This window comes from Mytilus galloprovincialis, chromosome 1 (assembly GCF_965363235.1).
Source record: "Mytilus galloprovincialis chromosome 1, xbMytGall1.hap1.1, whole genome shotgun sequence".
Classification (NCBI taxonomy): domain Eukaryota; kingdom Metazoa; phylum Mollusca; class Bivalvia; order Mytilida; family Mytilidae; genus Mytilus; species Mytilus galloprovincialis.
Window position 1 is genome coordinate 72317282 of NC_134838.1, and position 25513 is coordinate 72342794.

The 25513-nt window shown below is 32.2% G+C and overlaps 1 protein-coding gene across 1 annotated transcript in view; it reads left to right on the plus strand.

Moving 5' to 3' along the window:
• The window catches only part of LOC143078868 (uncharacterized), a 48713-nt gene that overhangs the window by 2615 nt on the left and 20585 nt on the right, over window positions 1-25513 (plus strand). The window contains exons 2-6 of the mRNA XM_076254289.1: window positions 12-230; window positions 8590-8814; window positions 11047-11247; window positions 13235-13369; window positions 15518-15661. Coding sequence (XP_076110404.1) covers window positions 12-230; window positions 8590-8814; window positions 11047-11247; window positions 13235-13369; window positions 15518-15661 — 924 coding nt within the window. The remainder of the gene's footprint in view (window positions 1-11; window positions 231-8589; window positions 8815-11046; window positions 11248-13234; window positions 13370-15517; window positions 15662-25513) is intronic.

Here is a 25513-nt window from a genome sequence, read left to right on the forward strand (position 1 = left end):
TTTGACAACAGAAAACCTAACACCATTCGGACAGGCTACACAAAGTTCAAAGTACCATGCAAGTGAAGCTGAACATGCTATATATCCTCCAGTATCAAATGAATGGGGACCTGATAAATGTTCCCACACAGCTGTATCTCGTACCAATGTGTCTGAAGCTTGGTGGATGTTTAAGTTTTCGTTCGAAATTGCATATGTCACAGAAATACAAATATACTACAGGGAACGCTGTAAGTATGTTATTGTCATTGTAATCATTTCTTTTTGAAGAATGCATCATGATGCATTGTGGATTTTTGAACTGAGTTTTTTTTTTTTTTTTTTTTTTAATTTATTTATTTTTCTGAACTGAGCAGCTGACATGAACATTGTATATATCTTATCTCAATTATTGTCTTTTGTTGGTTTTTCTTTAATGTTTGTCAATAACCAAATCAATCACTTTAACTCAGTTTCCCCTTTATTCATCCTAATATGTTCCTACAAATACGAAACTAATTGTTTAAGTATATCAAAATACTTATATTTTAATATTGAAATATTTGTATTTACATAAACATATCCCTACAGGACACTTATATATAAGTTTTACCCTGTCCATCCCAAATTGGTTGACCGATAAGATATGTAAAGGTCTCAAATCAGGTGCGATCTTATTTTTAGATACCATAATAGTCGTCTGATGTACAAATTTACCCACTATGTCCTATTCCCCATTTAGGCATTTTTACCGTGCATAGCGGGTGATGTATGCATAACTAAACACTTTACGGTTTCGTTCATTTTGCAGTACACGAACAACAAAATTATAGTTTACCATGGACTATCTGCAAACGGCAGTTATATTATACTCTGCGGCTAGAGTTTTAGTTGACGCCATCACGAGTTGGTTGACCGTTATGGAATAACCGTTTCACAAATGATATCGGATATGTTCCTTACGTCGTAACTACAATCCCCTTCCCTTTCATGAATGTGACCTACCGAATTAGACTATTTACCGGATTTGTAATCACATAAGCAACACGACGGGTGCCACATGTGGAGCAGGATCTGCTTATCCTTCCAGAGCACCTGAGATCATCCCTAGTTTTTGGTGGGGTTCGTGTTGTTTATTCTTTAGTTTTCTATGTTGTGTCGTGTGTGCTATTGTTTTTCTGTTTGTCTTTTTCATTTTTAGCCATGGCGTTGTCAGTTTGTTTTAGATTTATGAGTTTGACTGTCCCTTTGGTATCTTTCGTCCCTCTTTTGAAGTAATTAGGAATATATCATAAATAGCCGTCTTGCATGTTTTAATTCAGTATTGTATTTTGTCTTGGTATGCTTATTGCTTTTGATCAAATCACTCATGTGTGTGGTTGTATACGTTTCTTCGATTATGAACAGAATCAGATCTGAAATGGTTTAGTTGTTTTGAATTGAAATTGGATACATTTTTTTATGCACATTAAGTTGCTGTGTTTCATCTTTTTTGAAGCGCAACAACAAACTTTTGACACATATTGCTGGCGGACGACATCATTTCATATCATTAGAATACATATAGTAATTATTTTATACATGTAGGCTATGTACTTTGATCTTGCCTTTATAAACTGTGACATCGATACGGTTTGGTCTTCTTATTTGGAGTTGTATTTACACAAAAAGTCTTGTATTTTATTATCTTTTATACCCTTTTTATTAGGACGCGAAAAGCTAGCATTTTCCTTTAACTTCATTTTCCACTATAAAGATAATGTCTTCCCACTAAATGTTTTTTTTTTGGAGGCTATATTGGATGTATCTGTCTCATTGACCATGAAATAAAGAATACAACAAAAAGGAACGTCTGCATCATTTCTGGACTCATATCTAGAAATTCAAAATAAAATACGGCTGAGAACAATACGTTCTGACATTATTTCAGAATTGTGAACTTTCTATTTTTAATAAAAGATGATGCTCTCTCACTATTTTTTTTTTCTTTCTTTTTTGTGTGGCTATTTTGAATGTATCTTTCTTATTGAGCTTGCAATAAAAGACACACTTTACCATAAAGTAAAGTCGGCCTCATTTCTGGACTTACATCTTGATATTCAAAAGTTCGGCTGAAATTGACACTTTACGAAATAAGAACTGATTTCAGAAATGTCAACTTTCTATTTCTATGAAACAATTTTCAATCAGCACCTGCACTACAAACCAGTAAAAGTCTGAAATGGCAAATATCTGTTCTCGACTGTACTGAGTTTTACTTGACCCGGCTGAACTGGTCTGTATTTTACCTGATATAACTCGACCCCTATCTTAACAATACTCGACTGTGGTGATTTGTACTTGAACCTTACCTTTGCCATTGAAAAACATCTGAATTATTACTCGACCAGCCTGAAACAGTCTTAACCCATTCACGACCTTTACTCGACCGATTTTTTTTTTTGGGGTTTTTGTTTTTTTATTTTTCAGTCTGAACAATACTCGACCAAAGGTTTACAAAATACTCGATAAGTCTGAACCGATTTTATAATTTTATAGTTGACTAAGCGGTATAGGCTTTGGTCATTGTTGAAGGCCGTACGGTTGCCTATAGTTAATTTATGTGGTCTCTTGTGGAGAATTGTCTCATTGGTAATCATACTACATCTTTTTTTTATATTTATCAAATAACTTCTACTTTATTTTAATTTTAACTGTTTACATAACAATCGTTTTAACTGACATGACACCAGCCTCAATGAATTAAAGATATATTTACAAATTTCAACATCCTTCCATTACTATCACATTGTTCAAATTATCTAGTTTTTAGGTCTGAGTATTGATATAAAATAAGACTAAAAACACATTTCTACTGATGGTACTAAAACCTTATTAAGGTGCATTCTTGTGTCATGTATTTTTTTTTAACAAAGTGGACATGGTTAATTCACCTTAATTATAAACCTCAAAACACATTATGTTTCATGGTTACATACAATAGACTTGTAATGGGCACTAATTGTGAACCACTTTTTGCGGACCTGTTTCTTAATTGTTATGATACAAAAATGATACTAAAATTTGAAGAAAACAACTCTTTTAGATATTTGAATGATACATTGGCTCTCAATAATGACGATACTAGATATATCTCATAAACTTACTTTCAATAAAACTAATACCAACAATGAGCAAGGCCCTTTTCTGGGTGTTGATATCTATATATTTAACGAGAAACGTAATACCAAAATGAAGTATAAAAGAAATGATTTTTCATTTCCTATTGTAAATTATCCATTTCCAGATGGTCATGTGCTCTTGTCGCTATCGTATGGTGTAAACCAAACCTTTAAACAGACTTATTCAGAAGTGATATTATTATGATACTGTTGTCAGTTCATTAAATATGGCTTATTTTGGTATTAGTATTGATTTATTCATAGGGTTTTTGCATCGGAAATAAGCACATTTATTTTAAATGCATTTTAAAACAACCTAACGGGAGGGATTGTGCTTGATTTTTATATGATGAAAACATAATCTTTCAATTAATTTTAATTGATGCCTGGAGCTGGCATGTCATTTACTACTAGTAGTCCCTTGTTAATTAATATATCATTGGTTCTCAAGTAACTTTTTCTGACATCGGACTCGGACTTTTTCTGAACTGAATTTTACTGTGCGTGTTACTTTGTGTTTCTTTATTCTACATTGACTAAAGGTATAGGGGATGATTGACATCTCACAAACATGTTTAACCCCGCCGCATGTTTGTGCCCGTCCCAAGTCAGAAGCCTCTGACCTTTGTAAGTCTTGTATGTTTTTACTGTTTTACATAGTTCATTTATATGTTCTGGAGTTTAGTGTGACGTCCATTTTCCTTGAACTAGTACCCATTTTGTTTAGGGACCAGCAGAATCCCGCCTCCGGGTGCGTGATTTTCTCGCTGTGTTGAAGACCCATGGGTGGCCGTCAGCTGTTTTCTGCTGCTGGGTCGTATAGGATCGTAAGATGTAGTCACAGAAATAATTATATGTTAAGTACGTCTAAATGTATATCTAAAAGGGATTTATATATTAAAAAATCATTTAAATTTTTATTCTGATCAGTCTAAACTATAAAGCAATTACTCGTGATTGGGACTCATTGAAATAGCCAACCTGGTCAGAGAGTAATAGATTATAAACAGCATACTGTAAAGCTCAAATCACAAGGCCTTTTGAATTGACTAGAAAGATAAGACACGAGTGAAAAAAAGGATTTGATGTTTACCTGTAAAACACATCATCTGTACTGACGTAATTAAACCTTATTAATTTGCTTCGTGTATGACATGTCTTTAATTTTTAGCAAAACTTAAAAAATCAACATCAATTTTAACTGAAGTTTTGTAACATAATTTCTTTTTTTTTAAAAGGGATTGTTATGGAAGTTCAATGATATTAAATTATTGGTGTTACAAAACATGGAAGTCACTTTTTTTTTTAAATTTTATAAGTTGCTTTATAAACAAAAAGGTTAACTGCGTATTAACTTAACTCGACTAACAACATAAATTTAGCATGTAGGACATTCAAAAACAAAATTCAAGAGAAAAAAGGTCACAATTTCTTTTGAGATTATTTGTTGATTAAAAAAGAAAATAATTAATTTTAAATTTTGTTTATTTTGAACTATGATATCATTAATATACAAAGCAACTTTTTAACAAATACATATTCTAGAAAATCAATAATGATCAAATAATGGTTAAGAAGACAATTTGCCAATGATGACTGGTACTTAAATGGCTTCATGGTGCCAAAATATATGTCCTAAAAATATAGAATAGAAATTGGGAATCTGTTAAAGAGACAACAACCAGAGAGTAAATAAAACAATCGAAGGCCACCAATGTGTCTTCAACAAGAAGTCTGAGTCCGATATCAGAATAGGTTACACAATAAACTAAGCAAAATGACAATGATACATAAATTAACAAAGTTCTATTAGCAGTACTGACATGCCAGCTCCAGACTTCAATAAAACTGATAGAAAGATTATGTCTTCATCATATAAAAATCAAGCACAATCCCTCCCGTCAGGGGTTTGGTATCATACCTTCATAAAATAATCGAGAAGAACATAACCCGCATTGTGCCAACAACTGGTTTTAGAATAAATGTGTTAATTACCGACCCTATGAGTAAATCAATATTAATACCAAAATATGCTATCTTTAATGAACTGACAACAGTATCGTAACTGTATCCCTTCTTAATAAGACTTTTTAAAGGTTAGGTTAGCTTTAGATATTAATGTCGACATTTCTGTGCTTTGTAAAGAAAAGATTTAATGTTAAATACCTGAACGTATAAGATGTCTGCATGTTGTTTATATTTACGAATGATGTCCTTTTATGGATGATAAAATTTAGTACATGTTTTTACTAGTTTGTGATATCGAAAACCCTGATGTTATTATTTTTCAGTAATAAAGAGATTTATTTCGTTAACATGATTTAAATTTGACAAATCTTCATTTATCAAAGTTTTATGAACAATATCCTTAGCCGTTTCATGAATAAATGTAATAAAGGTAAGTATTCGTTCTCTTATATACTCAAACAATTATAAAAAACAACTATATGAGATTTTTTGTTCTATCAAATTTGTGATTTTCTGTCCGTTTGATTAGATTTTTACAAGGCTAAAGTTAGTGTTGAAATTTCCAGTAACCATAAGATATATCTGAAACATTCAAAAAGTTTTAAATACCTTTTAAGATATTTCAATAGTGGTAGAAAGTTCCGTATAAGAGAATTGATAAGAAGTAGTGGATTCGTAAACGATAATCAACGAGCGACTTTAGTCGCGAGTTGATTATTGTTTTCGAATCTTCTACTTCTTATCAATTCTCTAGCTTAACCCATTTCTAGTAAAACGACTATCTGTTTCATCATCTGACAATGAATCAACGAAATTTCATGAAAATAATTTTCTATTTTGTATTTTTTATTCTCTAATAGCTAGAAATGGTTAGATCCACACGGTTCACATTAATTTTATATTTATCTTAATATAAGTTTAATTTAACTTAAATCGATTGTTATCTACCCTTATTATTTCCAGATTGTATATTTGTAAATAATTATTTCATTCAATGGTTAATCATTACAAATTTTTTATATTGATTAGATTTTAGTGTTCATAATTTATTCAAAAAGATATATAATTATTATACGGATTTTTTTTGTAATCTTGTTTGGAAAGTTTAAAAAAAATAGTTACCAACATTTGAAAACCTTGAATATTTTCATATATAGTATTTAGCAACCAAATGAGCAGGTCAATAGTATTAATACAATTCATTTGTTGGGATTTACAATATATTTACAAACAGACTAAGATTATTTAAAATCTGAATGAAGTATAAATGCCACAATAAAACCACCTCACAGTTGATGACAAAATAAATACATTGATTGGTCTTCATTGAAAAATAATATATAAATATTGTGTAAACTGGTTCGCATTCATTATGTTTAGATTATTTCAACGTTATTACATTTGACATCCCTCTTCAATCAGTAAATAAACTAGTAATATTTGTGGTACGCATTCTGAAACCCAATCAGAATTGCTCATGTTACAAATGTACAATATATAAGTATGTCAATTTTAAAATTTGTCATGTAATCTGTTCATAGCCGTGATCGTCTAGTCGTTGGCTCAGAAAGAAACAAGTTCAAACCTAGGACCGGGAATATTTTTTTTTTCATTTTACTTTTTTTCTCTACCAAAATACTTTTTTAATCTGAAAAGTATTTATATTTCATTTTTCATAACAAGTTGACGATTTTGTTTCTGGTTTTAGAGTCAAAGAAGTAGTTTTACAGTTGTAGCTTATCACAATTTATTCACATTAGAGACAGTTAAATGTTGATGTATATTTGGACCATTTATAATCAAACAAACAAAAAGTGATGGTATGATAGCATTATAATACTAATTCCAAAAGTAAAAATTTTTTATGATGAAAAGGGGAAGGCCTTGTACGTTAAAAGTGATAAGTGTAATGTGTTCATGGATGTTTATTTTATAAAGGAACTGTTCTAATAAGTAATACTTACAATTCCTTGATTGTATGGTGTTATTTATTTTATTATATATCAAAAAGACATAAATACAGTTTATTGACATGTATTGACCAATATACGATTTAAGAGTGATATTAAAATATTAAGCGCTCGTGGTCTAGTGGTATCATGCATAGACTACAATCTTCACTGACGAAAATACGCGCGGGTTCGAACCTTTCATCTGTCACTCGTTTTTGAGAGGATTACATTTCGTAAGTTAAAAGATTAAAGTTATGACATAAGTTATCTGAAGTTAACATGGTGGTCAGTGGATTCTTAAAAAAGAATCCACTGTTAGAACAATAGACTGACGTCAGAGAAATGGGTTAAAGTATGTTTATGCTATATTAAACATCTTAAATACATTTTGGATTGTTGTTCAATTTTCTAACAAAGGAAGATAAATTAAATTAGTTCCTCAATTGATGAAATATAATAGATCGATACAAAAACTTGTCTAGGTTGGTTAAGACTTGGACAAGTATGTTTCAGACTAGATCGAGTATGGTTCAGACTAAGTTGAGCATTCATACACTAATCGATGGTTAAGTACTGGTCGAGAACAACTTCAGACTGTTAAGTATGGTTCAGATTACAGTCAAGTAATATCTAGTAAATTTCAGACCAATTAAGATCAGTCAAGTAAAAAAAGTCGAGTACAGATATAGGCCGCTTCAGACTTTAACTTGTTTTTAGTGCTGCAGATGAAGTATATATCTCCCAGTTAATACATGTACGATAGTCAGAGCTTGGTCCACAGCTTGCTTGACATATCATGATTTCCTATATAGAATGTTGCTTCTTACAAAAACGCTATTACACCACTAAGATGTTTGAAATGGTAAAGTTAAAATCATTAGTTCAAAAACATATCGATCACTATCATTAAGTTGACAGGCCGTTATGGAATATTTGTTTTGCAGATGAAAACGATATCTTTCAGTTGTGGTAACCATAATCACGTTGTCTTTTCCTCGAATATGACTCTCTGTTATAAGTGTTCTAGTCATCGTAACTCGATTTGAAAAGGGATTAATGGTTGAGAAATCAAGGAACTAGTTTAGCACTGCTTCGTATAGGAGTGACTTTTCGTTGCTTACCGTTCAGTGGTCTGCATAACTTAGACAAGGAATATCTGCAGAAGGATTTAACACCTTTCTAAAGCAATACATTGTCGTTTAAACTCGGACAATTCACTCACAAACGAATAAAAGTCAGAACAAATGTGTAGAATATATTAAAGTTATTAAGGTATTAAATATAATTTGAAGGACTGGTGATCCTTGTAGAATACATAATAAAATGATGGTTTCGAATAATACAAAAATATATGAACGAATTATAAAATTAAGGGCATATCTTGCCTGTTTCTACGATATGACATACCAAGTTTGGTTTATACAACATTACGGCAATCAGTACGGTGTGATGTATAAATAGTTCATTTGTCTAGTTCTCTTTCGTTCACAGTTTTTCTTGCTCGCAGTATGTCTATATTCGTATTACAGTTGCTTATCGGATGAATGGATTTAAAATATTTATAACCAACACATCAACTATTCCACCTGACGGTTATCTGTGTTATGAGGATCCGGATACCGGTCTTCCAGACATCACTCAGACTATACCTTGTAATTATCTTGGGAAATATGTCATTTATTATGATAACAAGGGATCTCAACCTGTATTTAAAGACGGACCAATCGTTGAATTATGCTACGTTGCTATTAATGGTAGGTATAGTATGTTTTATCAATATATTCTTATCTTATTGTTTTTGTTTGGGTATTTCAGCATTTCCAAAAATGTATACTATGGTTGAAAATAAAGAAACACAACATGTGAAAAATACTCTTAATTTAGTAAGTCCATATCATTTTAAATACAGAAATAAGCATCACATTATACTCGAATTTGTGCAAATTGCATTCTGATCAATCGAAGACGACAACGAATTATCCCCATTCCTACTCAAAAGCATGATGACTTTATCCCTTGAATTATCCCGCAAATGTTCTTCTTTGGGTTCCAATCTTGTTAGCTAGAAAGTCAAAAGTAGCATGAGATGTATACACACGAGCTATGTCGAGCTGCAAACTTTCCTACGTTATTTAAGTGCTGCATTGAAAGTGTCAACACATAATTTCTTTATCGGCTGGCGTTAAAGTTGTCTCTGGTGGGCACCAGGTTTAAGGGTGAATAATATAGCACTCCACATCATCACAATTCTTCTGTTAAATTATCGACCAGTTTCCTAACTAACCTCTCTCCTTACGCGTCAATGAACACTTATACGGCCATTTCTTCTCTGCAGCTTGACTCTTCTGAACAAGACTCGCCTCAGTTTACGTTCATTTGTATGCCCTATAAATTTTTTGCTGCACCATAGGACCTTTAAAAGTCGATGCCAGTGTCTCATTAGTTTCTTTATCGGCTGGCGTTAAAGTTGTCTCTGGTGGGCACCAGGTTTAAGGGTGAATAATATAGCACTCCACATCATCACATTTCTTCTGTTAAATTATCGACCAGTTTCCTAACTAACCTCTCTCCTACGCGTCAATGAACACTTATACGGCCATTTCTTCTTCAGTTTACGGTCATTTGTATGCCCTATAATTTTTTTGCTGCACCATAGGACCTTTAAAAGTCGATGCCAGTGTCTCATTAGTAAGGACGTCTGGTGCGTCACACTTTTTTTGTGCGCAAACAATTGCCGAATCTCTGTCTCGATATTTGTCAAAGATCTGGGACAGTCGATATCGGTTATGTTGCTTTCGCTGTCCATTTTTTTTTTGTCAGTTTAAGTACAATCCTTATTGTGATCTTGTTCTGCTGATGTTGTCCTAAGTCAACCAGAACGTTGACTGTCATCTTTTGAACTGGGTTGCTGCTATCGTTGCCTGAGGAAATCGGAATTCAGTGAACATGATAAAGTCTAGCGATTGAATTATGTTTGTTACCAGCTTAAAGGCAACGCATGACAATGTTCCGTGTAGATGAGTCTAGTTTTTTTTTCGTATAATAGCATGTTCGAGAAATATTATAACGGATGATTTTATTTAATCGGTCTTGTGTCTTATATGTACACATTAAACCCGCAAAGCGATAAGACATGATTCACACGTGCAATTCTCCTATAAATCCTATATATTCCCGTATGTATTTTAGTTTTGTGTTACGAATGCTGATCCGGAAAGATCACGTGTGATCACCAGCCACTATCAGCAGTTCAAATTTATTTATGGGACATCTAAATTTTAGCATGATTATATTTGTATGTCTCATTTACACACGTTTTTGAGAAATTCATATCTAAAAAAAAAAATTGGTCGTCCAGGGTTTTTTTTTAGACAGCAAGCTAGTATAGTGTTTTAATTCACCAATATTAAGGGTTTCATCTGTAATTCTGTGTTTAATGTTATTTGGTGGAAAGATTTTGTACTATTTTTATAAGGATAAGTTTTTAAAGTTAATATGGATACATTGCGACATATAAGCAAGAGGGCATTAAAATAATCAAAGTAAATCAGTTTAAGTTTTCACATAGACGCATTACGCAAACCCAAAAAGTAAATACGCACTAAAACTTAAAATGATAGAATAAAAGATGACAATAGGAAATGTTTCAAAGAGACAACAACCCGACCAAAGAGAACAGGTCCCAAATGGATGAACAACAAGCGTTTGTTGTTTGTATTGATGTTTACATTATCAACCTGCTGATTATGTTTACACTATTGAATTGTCTTCCGTGTATCAATCACAAAAAATGACGATCCTGACACTTGAAATTATGATAATAATATTCTTTTAGAATTGCAAAACGAATTTGCGCACGGAATTCAATGGTTTCAGTCACAACTATTTGTCCGAATATTCTACATTATGCTAAACACATTAAATGTTGTGGTTTTAATAGTATCACTGATGCATACTTTAATCTTTAACATGTATGCTCTCTTCAGGTTGTCAGAAAGGTTTTTGGGGGAATAATTGTGAGATACATTGTGCCGACAATTGTATTAACCGTCATTGCCACCCTGGAAATGGCTCTTGTGTATGGGGATGTAACCCTACTAACTGCCTAAATGATTTGTGCAAAAACGATACTGGAGTCTGTACCGACGGTTGTAAGGAAAGACGAACAGGACTGTATTGTGAAAAGTGTAAGTAATACATTCCATCAAAATGATGTAAGACATATGGTCTGAAAGGGAAATTGTGGAGTTTATATGCACGAAAACAACAACTATAATTTGTTATGTGTACCTGGTGTTCTTCGTTGTTTTTTAATTTAAGTTTTATTTTTCGTAAGAGTATATGTGCTACGACGTAGTGTTAGTGTTCTGTCCTGTATGTTTGGTATTTCATTTAATCCTTTTTATGATTTATTTGATATCAAATAAAATTAAATAAAATTAAAACAAACGTACATAACTCGACGATCATAAGTGGTTAACAATAATTGACGTTGTTAAAGCATTTTCGTCAAACAACCAAGATACCTAGCAAAATTATAGAAACTTTGCAGATATGCCCATGTTTTCATTTATATAATAATATAATGCATTTGCATGCAGATATATTCAAAACTTTGGTTATGTAAAACAGAAATGTATTGATTTCGTCTTCTATTAAAGGTTATAACTAGAATTCAATGGACATGATGGAGAAAATTATAAAATGCATGAATATTGATTTTTGTAATACTACATGTATAAGCGAATATTTGACACTAATGAAAGTTTCGACTGCTCGTGCATGTATAAAAAAATATTTTTTTACTTTGAGTTGAAATACTTTCCATTTTAGATTTAAAATAGAGAATATATGCCTTTCTAAACCTTCATATACAGATAAGTTATTGTTTTTGTCTTCATATCAACCAAGCTAAAAAAAAAAGGACGAAGTTCACAAAAGGAACATTCAAACTGAAAAGTCGAAAACAAACTGACAATAGTAACGCCATTGCAAAAAACGAAAAAAGACAAAAGACAAATAACACTACACAAAACACTACAAATAAACCTTTAGACTGAGCAAAACGAAACCCATCCGAAAAAGGGGATGATTTCAGTTCTCCAGTAGAAAATGACCAGCTCAGGGTCAATATAAATGTACAGTCAGCTATTTGTCGCAATTATATATCATTATCATATAATCAAGCGGCATTAACATTTCCTGTTTATTTCCTACCACAGGAGTAGATAACCTTAGCTGTTGTTGTCAAAATCTCTCGGGAGTGTTGGTCCTCAATGCTCTTCAACTGCCTACCTCGTGTAGACTTTTTAACGATTTTTTTATTCGGGTTTCACTGCAGAGTATTGTAAAAAGTAAAATACAAAATATTTCGAACTCCGAGGAAAATTCAAAACTAAATGTCCCTAATCAAATGGCAAAAATCAAAAGCTCAAACTTATCAAACGAATGGATAACACATTTCATATTCCTGACTTGGTACATGTATTTTCTTATGTAAAAAATGGTAGATAAAACTTGGTTTTATATCTAGCTAAACCTCCCAATTATATGACTTGTAAACACAACGGTCGTCTGGCGTGCAAAATGTTAAGCCTGGTATCAATGAATAGTAAATTTATATATACTTGTTATTTTAATCTAACTTTTCTTTCACCGTTCTATTTTTGACATGTTGTTTTAATATGCTGATTGCATTGTTTTAGCTCTAATTAGTAGTTGTTAACAAGCAGTGCGTCCAATGAAACTTTCAAAAGATATCTAATGACATGCTTTCCACGTTTGTATGTTTTATAGTTGTTCTCGGGTTTACCATTCTTATAATGTCTTATTACTGTCTGCGAAGTTTGTGCAAATTCCTCTAAAAATCAGATTTAGGTTTGGGGTACACAACACGAAGACAAAAACACTAAATTGCTCATCAAAAACGATCAAAAATCTCTTCATGAGTAGAGGTCTTTGCATCATGGCTTTCAAATTGTCTGTGTTGAAATAAATCACAAAAAGCGCGTCCGCTGCACACAATAAATAGTGCAATTTTCATCAAAACTTCTGAATGATTTAGTCATGTAAGTGGATATACATAATACAGCTTTTTTTCAAACTCTAAAAGAAAATGTTGTTTCGAATAAATAACACAAATAACGCAATTTAAATGGTTAACTTATATTTAAGGTTGTCCATCTACACATTATGGTCCTATGTGTAATGAGTCCTGCCCTGAGAACTGTCATGGACCATGTGACCTTAAAACCGGAAACTGTGCATTTGGATGTTCAAATGGATGGACTGGAAATAATTGTGCACAGGGTAAAGACCAGTTTACACTATTAGATTTAGTCATACCGAGGCACTTAGATGACGAAAAATTAAAATGACAGATTGTTGTTTAAATAAATGTTGTTTAAATTAAAGAAAATAATTGATGCAAGCTAAACTTCATTGTAGTTTTAACATTGGTAGGCATTAAATTCGTGATTATTTTTGCCCGAGCGATATTGAAGGCTAAAATAACACGACAATAATGCCTTCCCATGTTAAAAACTACAATAAAGAATAGCTTACATCAATTATTTCGATTCTGATTAGGACAATTAAGGTTATTTCTCTGTCAGATGTGTATAAGTGTAGAGGTTTTGTGTAGGCTCTTCCATGAAACTCCCTTTTTTGTTTGTAAACGAGCAAATGACTGGCATTGTGATTTTTCAGAGGGAGGAGTTTGAACAGCCAGCATGAACGGATGTCGATGTCAATTTCCAATTGCAACACATTACAGTCATAATAAATGAATTAGTAACAACATGTGCATCATTTAAGAGTTTGGAAGTGTTTTAAGTAAATTAAATATATCAAATGCATGCACATTTGATAAAATTCATTATTCTGCAGTAGTCAATATACGCATGTGCAAACAAATTTTATTGGATTTAGAGCATGGGTTTATTCACAAAGCGAAAGAAGCACGTCATATTAGAATAACAATATAAGCATGTCTCCGCAACCCTCAAATCAAGTGTGCAAACATTTCTAATTATATATTCTGTTCAAACAAACAAATGAAATAAATATATTCCTATAGCTGATAATGTTTTGTCTTAGAAAAAAGATCCCTAAAAAAAGCTAAGAGTAAACTCGGGGGTTCCGTTAGGATCCATAATGCCACTCATGACAACTGAGGAATAGTATATGCATATGTCTATGTTGGTAGAAACATCAAATCGGTTATATGTTGCCTTATACTCTATTCTAAAATACAATAATCATAATTACAATGCAAGAAGAATGGTTTCATGTCAACAGATAAGACAGTTTTCAGCTTGCTTTTAGTAACTACATTTTTTATCTAATACGTTATTCGAAAATTAGCCTTTTTGTAATATTTGTGGTTGGTTTTTTTTTTCCTTGTCTACTATACTGTCGGTATAACTATTGGGGAATATATATAAAAAGTGCTTCATTGAAGTTGTTTTGAATTGGGTTACTATAAATGCAGAACTGTCGTAAAGGGTGATTATTTCAGGCACGGATTGGCGGTCTATGAAAAGATGAAAGTAACACATATCTTGTGTAATCAAGGAATAGTAGGTATGAAAATGATGGTGTGCCGTAGGTACGCTCATAGTTTAAAATGCAGGAACACGTTTAAAAACTGCCATTTATCTACCCTTTTCGCGAATCGTGAGGTGTCCACAGCAACAAAACATGAAGTAAATGAGCGACAGTTGACAAATCGTTTGATGTTTACAAAAAAATAGGTTTTAAACTAAAACAATACAGTAGTATAATTTATGGCACGTCACTTTTAATGTGAACGAAAATTGGGGGCTGTTCTCTGCTTGTCCTTTTAACAAGTCAAGATCTGTTAAGAGTAATTTTTAGAATTCCAGCTCGTTTCTTTTTCGGAAAGATTGTCTTCAAGGATGTTCAACAAACTGTTTTAATAGAAAATGTAATAATTTTAATGGCGAGTGCATTTAGAAATGTAATGATGTGTGACAGGGCGTCACCTTTCCACAATGATTATTCGTTGATATATCTACTTTTTGTTTTCATTATATTCAATTTCAGTTAAAGCTTATTTATGAAAAGATTTTTTATTATTACAATATTTAAGAGCTCAAACATGCAAACATGTGTAGACATAAATAAACGTTGTATTTCTCCATATCACTTATGCTCAGAGTACTCAATTATAACGGACTAACATTTAGGTTATGATCTTTGTTAGAAAAACGACGAAAGTAGTCATATTGTTATAGACTACCTGTTATACCAGGTATTTTTAATGTTATTACAAAAAAAGATCGATTCTACACTGATAGTTGATTTAAATGATTTTATCATAAAACAATATGCAATCACTACAGGTTACTAAATACTTTAATCTTAAGTAAACAGCTGTTTTTCTAACAAATAAAAAATACATTTAGGCTAAATTTTAACACGTCTTCTTTTCAGAATGTCTAGATGGAACATTTGGAAGAAATTGTTCTGAGTTTTGTGCAGGATGTTTATCAAGTATGTGTGATCCTGTAAATGGAGAATGTGATAACACAGTTTCCTGTAGCCCCGGCTATTTATACAGTGAATACTGCAACACAAGTACGTTAAGTGTGGAATTTAAATTATATGTTTGTTTATACTGTAAATGAAATAATTGACTGGATTGATTGATGTTGTCGTTTTCAGAACGTCATTAAGTTCAGCATCATACATCATATACATAATATTTCCGCATCAACTTATAATGTTTATATGAACTGTGAATCTATCCAATAGAAAAAGACAGCTTAAACGGCAAAGGACAAGGTACAATAAGGGCCATTTTTAGCCCCCTCTTGAAAGACATTAAATTTTATAATTTCAATAGACTAGGTATAGAAGCTTAAAAAAATGGCATTTTTTGTTTTGGTGATTCTCATTTTTTGGTTGCCTAGCAACAGATTTGAAACCTGCCTATAAAATGCTATTTTAAACCTTATCTAACAAAAAAAACGTATTTTCCATATGAATCAAAATGTATAATTGTAAAATACATATATGGAAATTTAAAGCAGTAATGTTCTGTTTATCTATATTAATTGAATGAGTATTTATCAACACCTTAACCACCAGTATGGCCCTTAGCAACAGTAATGTATATTAATCAACAGTAGACTTTGGTATATGTTCATGGCTTATGTAAACAATAATATGTTAACCAAAGCTATGTATTGCTAGGTACTTTTAGGACCAATGTACAAATCTTACAATTTGTTTGGCTTGTTTTTTTCGCCAAAAAACTACCTAGCAACTGTAATTACTGCATAACAACGACCTTTTTCATTTATGATTTACGTTGATGTTTTATTTTTCTAATAGTATTTTGTCGTCTAATTAAGTGAGCTTTTTTATATTAATCTCTATCCGACTATGGATGAAAATAGCTTGGTGTTCACTTTCAACAAACACCCCCCCCCCTTCCCCTAAAAAAATTAGCAAATAAATAAATAAATAAACATGACATACGAAAAAAGTGTTTATCCAAAACTTAAATTATATCGACCTTCATGCAGACCTACTCATGACATCATAAACATAATGATTAACCTTTGCCCTATAGTAATTACATTAAAAAAGCGACGAAAGATACCTGAGGGACAGTCTAGGGATTTTTCAACCCTCATATTTGGGTCCGATTATGGGCCCCTGTCCCAATAAAATATGCTCTTTTTTCTCAATTTTCAGCTCTAAAATCACCAGTTGTATATTATTGTATAAAGACATCGTTGCAAGATTTTGTTGGTGTCGTAGTGTGGTATTTTGTTTACAAATCTTTTGAATTTTGTTTACAAATCTCTTGAATTTTGTTTACAAATCTCTTGAATTTTGTTTACAAATCTCTTGAATTTTGTTCACAATTTATGCAATTATAACTTATTCCTTCTCAGAATGCAGAATTTTGCACATAATTTTCCAAACTTTTCTTGAGGACCTAGTTCCCAAACCCCACTTCAAAGTTGCAAACGACTGGTGCTGTGTGCCATCGGTATAAATAAACTAATATATTTCCCCACAATCCAACATTTCACGAACTTTATTCTCAATTGTATGGGCCCTGGGCTCCTTCCCCTAAATACCAGGAAAATCACTGCTGTCAAACTCATAAATTGAAAAAAACTGACAACGACATGGCTGAAAATGAAAAAGACAAACAGACAAGCAATAGTACACATGACACAACATATACAACTAAAGAATAAGCAACACGAACCCCACCAAAAACTGGGGGTGATCTCAGGTGCTCCGGAAGGGTAAGCAGATACATAACTTTTATTCTATGATTGTTCATAACGATACATAACATCATTTTTGGACTCCGATTTCTATATGTTGTTAGATTCAGCAAACCGAAGAACCGCACTAATTCATTTTTTTTATGAAATCAAAGAAAGTTTAATTTCAGACCTCAATGTAAAATAATTTGAAAACATGGCCTAAAATCTAAAATCTATATAAACGGTAACATATAGATCAAGTATCCCATGTATTCACTTTTTTGTTGAAGAATTTAATTTGAACCCTGTTTTGCACCAATTTGAAAACCAGTTCCAAAATCAAATATCTTAATACACATACAGATTCAGCTCATCAAAAGAACCGCAAGAATTTTCTTTTCGTAAAACCAAAAGAATATAATTTTGGATCCTATAGGCCTCATTGTAGACCGATATGAAGGCGGGCCCAAAATAGACAAAAATATATTCACGTATAAATTAGGCATACATGTTAATGTTTGATGAAATTAAACAAAGTTTAATTTTGGACCTTTAGACCTCACGTTTAGACCAATTTAAACACGGGGCCTTGAATCCAAAAACACAGTTAGATGCAGCATTTTAAAGAACCCCCGGAATTAAATCCCATTGAAATTGGTCAAGAAATAAACAACAAACACCAAACAATAAAATATGATAATATTATACGGACGCAAAAATTTTCCCGGTCGCTTAAAAACTGATCTGATCTTTGAATGCAAAAATCATTAAGTCTTTAATGATATACAACAAAATAACTATACCATTTACTGAGAACAGACACAATATAGTCCATGTATTGCATTATGTTGCGCCCATGGTTTACATTTTCAGGATGCCAATTTCATATTTGTAAAAAGACAGGGTTAGATGTAAAGTTATAAATTGAAAAAGAGCTTGCGAGTAATATATATATTATAGCAAACGTTACATATCATGATGATCAGATTGGCCATGATTTTTTTATACCTTTTTATCATGTCATGATTATTATTCATTTCAACTTTTAAAATACAAAAATCATTTTGTAAGGACATCTGTCTGCTATCCATCCATTTACACCCTTAAAAATTCATGTGCGTTTGAAACTACATGATGTATATAGATAGGTACTTCCTTAAATAATTTATTTTTCCAAAAGGCCTCTACAGCTTCTTTTTGATAAAACTAAACCACCCAGAAACAGCGGAGATCAGCGGCATATATAGAAACACTGTAAGTGAGACTAGAACCGTGAAGAATGTCCCTAAACATCCTATTGAAAAATACTAAAAAAGAATGTGTAATGACAACCAACTAAATATAGCTATTATAATCAAAACAAATACTCCAGCCATTCTATCTCGTTGAAATATTTTTAAATATTATTAGAAGAAAAACGTATTTGACAAAAATATACCCTTCGTGATATTCGAACGTAAATCGCTGCATTCAAAAGCCGACGCGATACCACTACACTACGTTGCCACACTGTCTCAAATGAGGTAAATGTATGTATTTATAGGCATACTGTAAAGTCATGATAGAAATGAAAAAAGAAATCTGTGACTAGGGCTAACTACCTCCCCAGGACTACCTCTCAATTTGTTTCCTTTATATGAGACGATGTGTACTCGAAACAAAAAAGATTCACGTTAATATTAAACAGAATTACCTTGTTCTTTTCGGCGGTGGTCTTTTGCAAAGTCGTATGCAATTACAGACTCGACCCAAGGTATCTTGTCCCGAATTTACACATTATTCCAAAGAACCCAAAAACGGAAAACAAAATATTCAAACATTTTTCGCTTTATTTTATGAGGGGGACACTTGCAAAACGCCTGTTTATCGTGTGTGCCGAGTGCATATGTTTTCACTATGTAAGGTGTTGATTTAAATCGATAAAACACACTCCACCTTGATATAAAGATAAAAAAATACAATTTGAAACTGAATGATGGCAAAATCCTACAACTGAAAACCTTGAGCACTTATCGAAGTATTCTTGCTTAGTTGAGGGTTTCTTGCCGTAACAGCCGAATGCGGATATTTTCAGCTCTTTCTCCGATTTCGGTCCAATTCTACTATTTTGACACAAATTGTTGTTTTTTTACGAGAGATTTTTTTAATTTTTGAGCACCTCCGCCAACGTGAGCCAATAATTTCTTTTCATATTCGGAAAACCCCGTTTGTATGCCATCTTTATCAGTAATTATTACTGTGGCTCACGTTGGCGGAGGCCTTTGAAAATGAAGGATTGCAGGCCACAAATGGACATTTTTCTATCTTTTGACGTTATCAACACATGTTAGCCAACCCAAAATCAGGTTTCTGCCATACTAGAAGACAAATTGGGCATGTGGTATTGAAGAACAAATATATTAAGATATTTTATGATGCTCAGTTCAATTATAAGATGAAAATGATTTTTGACAAAATAGGGGGCCAAATACGGCCCTTAGTGTACCTTGTCCTTTGTAATAATTATTGTTCAACGGTAAGATTCATCTTATTGCTCGGAACCTCTTTCCGATATGAGTGCAATCTCTCACCCATGGATGTTGTTTTTTCTAGTTTGGAATATATCTCACTGAATGATTTTTTTCAAAGGCGAGGAAGTTCAACTTTTCATAGGCGAGGCATGTCATATCGTATTCTTAAAACAATCATTTGCAGAACATCAAAACTGTGAACAGATATACCAGTGAAACCTCTTTCTAAATTATTAACATCTATTTTATCAGCAATCAAAGACGGGCTTCAGAGTTATTGCGAAACTGCCTATTCTAGAGGGGGCGTGAATCAGATGTGGATACTTAAAAATTCCAAAGATCTTTTACAGTACATACAATCTAACTCTCTTTCATCTTGTAACAGTATTAAAACATTTGACTTTTCTACTCTGTACACTAGTATTCCACATTCCAAACTAAAAGACAAATTGAAAGAGTTGGTATTGCTTTGCTTCGTAAAAACGAATGGCCAACGTAGATACAAGCATCTTGTCTTGGACAGGGATAAATCCTACTTTGTAAAGGATCACTCTGATTCGAACAAAAAATTCTCCGAAACTGATATTATCAAGATGCTTGATTTCTTGATTGACAACATATTTGTAACGTTCGGGGGACGTGTTTTTCAACAGACTGTCGGCATTCCAATGGGAACAAACTGTGCCCCTCTACTTGCCGACTTGTTTCTTTATTATTATGAGGCTGACTTCATGCAGGAACTTCTTAGGAAGAAAGATAAGAAGTAAGTAATATCCTTTAACTCTACTTTTCGCTATATAGATGATGTTCTGTCACTAAATAATTCAAAATTTGGTGACTATGTGGAACGCATATATCCAATCGAGCTAGAGATAAAGGATACTACAGATACAGTTACGTCGGCCTCATATCTTGACTTACATCTAGAAATTGACAATGAGGGTCGGTTGAAAACTTTACGACAAAAGAGATGATTTCAGCTTTCCAATTGTGAACTTTCCATTTCTAAGTAGCAACATTCCAGCAGCACCTGCATACGGGGTATATATCTCCCAGTTGATACGATATTCCCGTGCTTGCATTTCCTATCATGATTTTCTTGATAGAGGGTTGCTGCTCACAAGGAAGCTATTAAACCAAGAGTTCCAAATGGTGAAGTTGAAATCATCCCTTCGTAAATTTTACAATAAGCAACACGACGGGTGCCACATGTGAAGCAGGATCTGCTTTCCCTTCCGGAGCACCTGAGATCACCCCTAGTTTTTTTTGTGGGGTTCGTGTTGTTTATTCTTTAGTTTCTATGTTGTGTCGTGTGTGCTGTTGTTTGTTTGTCTTTTTCATTTTTAGCCATGGCGTTGTCAGTTTGTTTTAGATTTATGAGTTTGACTCTCCCTTTGATATCTTTCGTCCCTCTTTTAAGATTATTTTCGGAATGCTTTGCTTTCAAACCATCAATAACGACGATATCTTATTTATTCCATTTACAAATATTTAGCAATTCGAAAATGTTATTGTTTTGTCGTGAAGTTCAATAAAAAAACAAAGTCGATTAAGATGGCTCGGTTGTCTTTCTCCTTCTTGAATTTGAAGAAGAAGAAAACAATTGATCTATATCTTTAATGGAATATGCAAATTTTGAGAGTAGTATGTAATTCATCAGTAAGACATGACATACAATTAATATTGAAAAGTATATGTGTTATCATATTTAGGGCTGTATTTTCTAAAATACAATATTTTTGTTTGCTTTTTTTTTCAACTTTGCCAAATAAGGGGAGAAAACGCAGATAGAAGGGGAAATAACTCTATAATAGAACGTGTTATTAATTTGGAGTTGATTGCAGACCAAGCATTACATAAAGTAAACACACGTTAACGCCACATGCACATATTTCGTTAGTTAACATCAATTTCTACTATGCATGTATATATATTAGCACGACCAAATTTTCTAATATCTATCCGAGTAAATGCACGTCCACCCAGTGTCCGTTTAGTCAGTAGTAAACACCCGTTTGCTTCCGATTTCGCAAGTTTATTTTTACTAGCACCTTACAGTAAACGGGCGTTTAGTACAGATTTTTTTTAAGAGAATTTTTACATGCACTTGAAAAACACGTGCGTTTACGTTTTGCGTTAACTAAACGTTGAAATTATAAAATAAACTTTGTGTACATTTGTACAGTTTTTTTTTATTATTTCTTCAAAATTACCTTTATCTTAATATTTTACGTATACGTGTTTCAAACCGTTACAATTCAGAAACACTTTTAATTCGAAATATCAACTTCTATTAATTGCAAATAAAACAGTTCTAATAATTTCAAATAGCTGATTTTCTATATATTTTTTCAAAAGGACAAATTTAAAATCCCCAAACATTAAAAAAAAACATTATGCCCAAATTAAATACTGAAAACTATATTGTATTCAATATCATACACATTCTTTACAGCAGATACGATGACAATCTGCGTTGGCTACGATCAATAAACGTGCGTTTAGTTTTTATAAAAAATAGAAGATGCCCTATTTTTTTTTACGTTATCGCGGAACTTATCGCTCGTTTACTCTTTACAAAATTGTAAGACGTGCCAATTTTGCGTTAATGCGCAGATAAATGCGAAAGAAAATCTGTTTACTTTTTATGTCTCCTGAAATTTTGGAGTTAATTAAGGGTTAACGCGGCGTTTCCAAAAACTGCACACAAATAAACGCCGCAATAACTTTTTCGTCCGTCTTCATGTAATGATTGGTTTGTACCCAACTGTACCTATTTTAATAGGTAGCAAGAAAATAAGTCCAAGAACCCTATTTTTTCTTTTCCCTATCTGAAAGCATGTTATAACAGCTATTTCGAAATTCTATGGTGTAGGTTTCACACAAAATTAGATTTTCCATGAGTTATCTAGACAAAATCTAATTTTGCACAACTTTTAGTGTGAAAAGAAGTGTGGTGACCCATACTTTTGTTGTTGTCTCTTTGACATACAAGTATTTACTATTTCCATTCTCAATTTTATTTGTATTATTTTTGAAAAGAAGCATGATAAAAACTTCATGATGACTTACTATCAAAACATTGTATTGATTTTAAATAAGATTCCCCTTCCCGATTCCACCTTTAGTCAGATTAAGCTATTTAAGATTTCTGTTGTATTTTAGTTTGACAAAAAATCAATATTTTCAAATTTCATGTACAAATTTGGCAAACAAAAACGATTTGATGACTTCATGTATACAAGGTTGGCAAACAAAAACGATTTGATGACTTCCGTATTTTCGATTTTTTTTTTTTTTTTGTGTTTTGCAGAGAACATGGAGAATGAATGTGTTTTTTACTGTAACACTGTCAGCACAATTTCATATTCCCAGCACATAACTGCTTGGAATACCTTTTCAAATATGAGGTTGATTAGTATTCTAAACTAATAATTCATAAAAATGAGTACCTAGTAGTGCAATCCTTTCCTGGGAGTAGACAAACCTAAGTGTTAAGAATTATAATTCAACATTTAAAAAACATAAAAATATTCCAAAATTGACATATCAATGATATTCCAAATCATAAAACAAATGTTTGTTACTGAGCTGGTGATTTCATCGATTACTTAGGTTCTAACAGCAGTGGCATCAGCATTTATCCAGTGTTTGGTAATACTCATCAACAATACAAGACGGATAATTCTGTACGCAATATACGCGTGTCGTCTACATGAACATCAGACTCGTCGATTGCAGTCATATCAGTTTGAAACAGTTGAAAGACAAAATCAAAAAAGCAGTTTAAAAAAAAAACGTAGTCAAAACGTTTACCAGGATGATATCAGTACATTGTAATAATGTATAAAAGGGTGGTACCATTCAAAAACTTCAATTCTTAATGTAGGATTATTTGCGAATTTGACCTTAAAGTAAATTTCTGACAGTTTTAGTAAAAAGGTTCTGACAATTATACATAAATGTAGGGCAATGTTAAAATATTTGGGTTATTTTAAGTATATCATAATTCCTAAAAAGAAAAAACCCACAATAACCAACAATAAACATCTTTTACATGTTTAACATGTAAAACTTTGTGTTTTACCTTATTATAAAGCTGCTAAATGCAATTTCTTTACACAACACTTCGGTCATGCGTTTAAAATGAAAACATAAAAGTAAGTAGATTAGGTGGGATTGCCAATGAGACAACAAGTTCAAATAAAGTAGTTGTAATCAATAACAGTCAAACGTACGGCCTTCAACAATGAAAATCCTTGCATGTATCTTTTATTAGTGTTTTTGTTTTACAGCTGCTTTTTCATAATGAACATTTATGTCTGTGTCTCTTTTTAATTGTCTAATTGATAGCTCGCGATTTTATCTCGTGTTTTATTCGAATGTATTATCGTTATTAAAACATTTAACTTTTCTACACTTTACACAAGTCTTCCACATTCCAAAAATTAAAAAAGTTAATATTGCTTTGTTTCATCTTATCAATATGTCTTTGTAAAAAATCACTCTGATTCAAACAAAAACTTCTTTAAAAGTGATATTATCAAAATGCTTGATTTCTTGATTGACAACATTTATACTATTAAATGAGAAGATCTTTTTGTGTGTCGCTTCTTTTCCTTCCACAATAAAATAATCATCGGGCCTCTGTGTCCTATATCACGGGTGTCATTCGGTTTATCGAAAGAAATGATCGTGAAAGAATATCCAACGGCGGTCAAGTATTGAGAGACGATTGTGAAAGTTCTGGTAACGGATCGTGAAAGACATTTAATGTATATTCTAGTTCAAAATCTTTGAAAAAATCGCTTAATTTTCAAAACGCGGAACAAATCCGAACAAAAAAATATGTCTGTCAAAATGGTTTAACTTCCTAAAAAAAATATGAAGTACTTTTTGAAAAAAACACAAAAGGCGCAATTCATGTCTTTAATTAATTAATTACAAATAACACGCTTTTTGTACATTTTTTTGTACCTATAATGGTCATATTTCAGAATATCATGATATATTTGAAATTTAATCTTTGGTGTATCTGATAGTACAGTAAAATTATAGTATGTTCTTTCATTAAAAGCGTTAATTTGTTTATGAAAACCTTGAATTTGTTGAATTTCTACCAAACTTGATCGTGAAAGATCAGGCAACGTATTATTTCGATCGTGAAAGAAAATGCGTGACCAGACTTAATACTAGTAATCAGAAATCAGTATTTTTTTTAACCATTTGATAAATCTGCAAGTGGTTGAAGCCCGTAACTATTTTGATAAGAATGAACATTACAGCTATTATCTTTTTTCTATTAAACACTTTACCTCGAAAGTTAAAAAAAACAAACAACTAATAACGTGTTTAAATAAGTGAGCAAGATTCAGCTCTGTGAATCAGTCTAGTGCACTTCAGGCAGACCGACTCTAGTAAGCCAATACTATGGATATGCAACGTTTAAACCAAAATGTTATCAAACAAAAAATCATAGCAAAAACAGCAGATTTTATGTGTAATTTGGGATTGAACGATAACCAACATTTTGTAATGTCTTGTTTGCTTTCCTTATGATATTATATTTGTTGAACGTCTATAATACCAAGGGTTTTACTAGAAGTGTCAAAGGCGCTCAAGGTTGTCAATGTTTCATAAAAAAGGTCAAGGTCAGATGAACCATGCCATACAGATCTCAGATCTCT